General features: G+C 49.4%; 2 protein-coding genes across 2 annotated transcripts in view; one reads left to right on the top strand and one right to left on the bottom strand.

Moving 5' to 3' along the window:
* Positions 1 to 1,081, bottom strand: part of EMH_0004880 (KH domain containing protein, putative) — a gene marked incomplete at both ends in the record, with an annotated part of 3,553 nt that extends 2,472 nt beyond the window's left edge. The window contains one exon of the mRNA XM_013496975.1: positions 85 to 1,081. Within this exon, the coding sequence (XP_013352429.1) occupies positions 85 to 1,081 (997 nt within the window). The remainder of the gene's footprint in view (positions 1 to 84) is intronic.
* Positions 1,082 to 2,570: 1,489 nt separating this feature from the next.
* The window catches only part of EMH_0004870 (uncharacterized protein), a gene marked incomplete at both ends in the record, with an annotated part of 2,133 nt that continues 1,234 nt past the window's right edge, over positions 2,571 to 3,469 (top strand). The window contains 2 exons of the mRNA XM_013496974.1: positions 2,571 to 2,741; positions 3,165 to 3,226. Coding sequence (XP_013352428.1) covers positions 2,571 to 2,741; positions 3,165 to 3,226 — 233 coding nt within the window. The remainder of the gene's footprint in view (positions 2,742 to 3,164; positions 3,227 to 3,469) is intronic.

Here is a 3,469-nt window from a genome sequence, read left to right as displayed (position 1 = left end):
GTAAAGAGACAGAAGAGACAGAAAGAGAAAGAAAAGAGACAGAAGAGACAGAAAGAGGAAAAAAAAAAAAGAAACAGCACTTACGATTGTGTGGACGGCCGTATTTGGTTCTCCCCTGTGTCCTTGATCTGCCTGAGGATCTTTGTTGCTGTTGCTGCTGTTGCTGTTGTTGCTGCTGTTGCTGTTGCTGTTGTTGCTGTTGTTGTTGCTGTATTTGTTGTTGTTGTTGCTGTTGTTGTTGTTGTTGCTGTGTGGGATCTACTCCTGCTGCCTCTGCTGCTGCTGCAGCAGCAGCAGCAGCAGCAGCAGTGGGACTAGCAGCAGCAAAGGGTAACTCCTCACCAGTCCACATATGGCCATTCACAGCTATATGTGCTGCTGCAGGCATAAGCCCATCGAGGGGACAGTCTGCGAAAGATGTTTTTCTTGGAGTTGATGCTGATGATGCTGTCCCCCCGCTGTTTGTATGCAGCAGCCTACATACTTGTTCTAGCACAGCATCAAAGCTTACATTCATACTATCGCTTGATAGAGCACTAGGGCGAGGGAGGGGGCTGTCTCCACTGGGACAATCCCCTGATGGTTGCTGCTGTTGTTGCTGCTGCTGCTGCTGCAGCAACAAAAACTGCTGCGGCTGCTGGCCATCTCGAGGGCTAGCATGAGGGGCACCCGGCTGCTGCTGCCACGCAGCATAGTCGCTCCCTAGAGCAGGAGAATATACAGGAGATACACTGTGGGGACCCCACACGTCACGCGATGGGGAGTCTTGGGGTGTATGTACAGCTGAAGGAGGAGAAGGTAACTGCTGCTGCTGCAGCTGCGTTGCAGCAGCAGCGGCCCAACTCTTATAATCTATAGGATATGCTACTGGGATCGATGCAGCAGCCTCACCATGAGGATGAGGCGAAGGAGAAGAAGTAAAGGAGACACCAGGATGCTGCACTATGCTAGTTGCTGGTTCCTGAAACAATGAAGGCTGAGGCTTCTGCTGTTGCTGTTGTTGCTGCAAATGTTGGAGCTGTTGCAGCTGCTGTTGCTGCTGTTGCAGCTGCTGCTGCTGCTGCTGCTGCTGCTGTTCCATGATGCAATCAAAAAGATGTCAGGGGGATCGAGCCCGTAGTCCGTCACAGGCTGAGGGTCATGTTATGTGTGAACGAAAGGGTGGCACGTGTGTGTAACAGCTGCCCCCATCCGGTTGTTGCTGCTGTTTATGCTGCTGCAACTGCTGCTGCTGCAGCTGTTGCAGCAGCTGTTGCTGCTACTACTGCTGCTGCTGCTGCGGCTGCCTCTGTTGCTGCAGCTGTTGTGCCGCCTCCCACCACCGTATTGCTACTCAGATATGCCCGTGTGTTCCCTAGAAGTTCTGCTTTGGAATCCTAGAGAAAGAAGAAAGATAAGGCTGCCGGCTTGCGGCCTCTGCTTAGACGAATGCACACAGACCGAGGGGAGAGGTGAGGCGTCACGGAAGCCCCGATAGGCGTTAAGGGGTAAACAATAGGATACAGTTATACAAAATAAACAGGACAAGTAAAGAAAGCAATGATAATTCAAAAGATCAAGGACTGCTGCAGCAGCAGCACCAGCTGCTGCTGCTGATGCTGCTGCTGCTGCCGCCGCCGCTACTGCTGCTGTGCATCAAAGGGGATCTTGCTGCTCCCACCACAAACGCCCGTGTTCTCTTCCCAAAAGAACAAATAAGATAAGAAAACGCGAAGCAAAGCCAGCAGCTGCAGCAGCAGCAGCAGCAGCAGGCAGGTTAAGATGAGAGAGTGCCTCGCAGCAAGGTCAGCAGGAGAAAAAGAAAGGCCCAGACCCCATATAATTAAAGTCCTCAATCAACATAAAACAGCACACTTACTTGCGCTCTCTTGAGCAGAAGAAGAGACAAAAAAAGAACACAAAAGCAAAACAAACAAACTCCCGCTGCATCCGTTTAGGGGATCGTAGCAGGTTGTTGTTGATGATGGGCTGCCGATTGCAGCAGCAACAACAGCCGGTGCTGCTGCTGCTGCTGCTGCTGCTGCAGCAAATACCCTTAGACAAACCATCCCCTGCTCTTTGTCCTTTATTTATTCTCTTCCTTTGTGTGTTTTGTTAGCGGCTCTATTTCCTTTACAAAGAGATTCTTATCTCAGCTCCCTCTCTACACACACAGAGACTGAGGGGCCCCAGGGAGGCCTTAGTTGCAGGGAGAGAGACCCTCGTGCATATCAGGGCCCTTCTGCTGCAGCGTTCTGTCTCCTCTCTCTCCCTAGAGGTATATCCTCTTCTTTGTTGGCCTTTGTTTGCTTCTTTACCTCCCCCTTCTCGGGGTTGTCTCCGCTTTCCATCTGCTCCTCCCTTTCCTGCTGCTCCTGTTCCTCCTCTTTCTACTGCTTCTTCTTCTGCTGCTGTCGTCGGTCCTTTACAGCCCTCGGGCTGCCTTCATATCCCCTGGGGACACGGGCGGCGTGCTGCAGCAGCAGCAGCTTGCACCGGGCTGTCTCCTTGTCTCTCCTCTCTGTCTGTTTACCTCTTAGGGTGTTCTGTCTTCTTTCTGTTTCTCCCTCTTGAGCGCAATCCCCTTATCTATGGAGCTGGATGAGGGGCCCCTGAGGGCCCCTGGTTTGGGGCCCCCGGGGGCCCCTCCCCGTGCGTCTGCGTCTCCACCAACGGGCTTCTATTCAAACTTCTTCTCCTCCTTTCAGGGGCCTATCAGCAGAGCAGAGACAAACTTTATAAGAGACGGAGCAGCTTGTGGGGTTCGAGGGGACGGCAGGGGACGAGCGGAGATGCGTCCCCGTGTCCTGGCTACTGATTTGCTTCCTTTTAGCTGCAGCAGTGCAGCTATACAAACTGAAGAAAATACTGTTATTGCTACTGTAGATGTCAGTAAAGCTATATATATATATATATATATATATATATATATATATATATATATATATATNTATATATATATATATATATATACATATGTATATATATACTCCAACAAATCTTTATTTATTATCCCCTTTAAAAGTTTATTATTATCATCCGCCTCATGTTCAGATGCACCAGCCGTTCGCCTTGCTGCCGTTGCTGCTGCTGCTGTTGCTGCTGCTGCTGCTGTTGCTGTTGCTGCTGCTGTTGCTGCTGCTGACTTGCAGAGGCTTGTGTTTGTCTGTGTATGGGGTGTACAGGCAGACGCTATTCTGCCTGGAGGGGGGGGCACCCAGGAGCTGTACTCTGTCTCCGTTGGGTGGTGAGGATATTTTTTTTTTTGGTGCTGCTGCTGTCTCCTTCTTTGTTGCTGTCTTTGTGAATTTGTATTTGTATTGATATTTGTATTTCTATTTACTTTTGTATTTATAGATATATTTCTGTTTGTATTTCTACTTGTATTCGTATTTGTAACTTTATTTCTACTCGTATTCCTCTTTGTATTTGCATTTGTATCTGTATTTGTATTGGTGTTGGCATCTGGTTTTTATTTGTATATGTATAC

Source organism: Eimeria mitis, genomic scaffold (assembly GCF_000499745.2).
Source record: "Eimeria mitis Houghton genomic scaffold, Emh_scaff240, whole genome shotgun sequence".
NCBI lineage: Eukaryota > Apicomplexa > Conoidasida > Eucoccidiorida > Eimeriidae > Eimeria > Eimeria mitis.
Note: the sequence above shows the minus strand (reverse complement) of the source record. Positions and strands in the feature narration are given on the sequence as shown.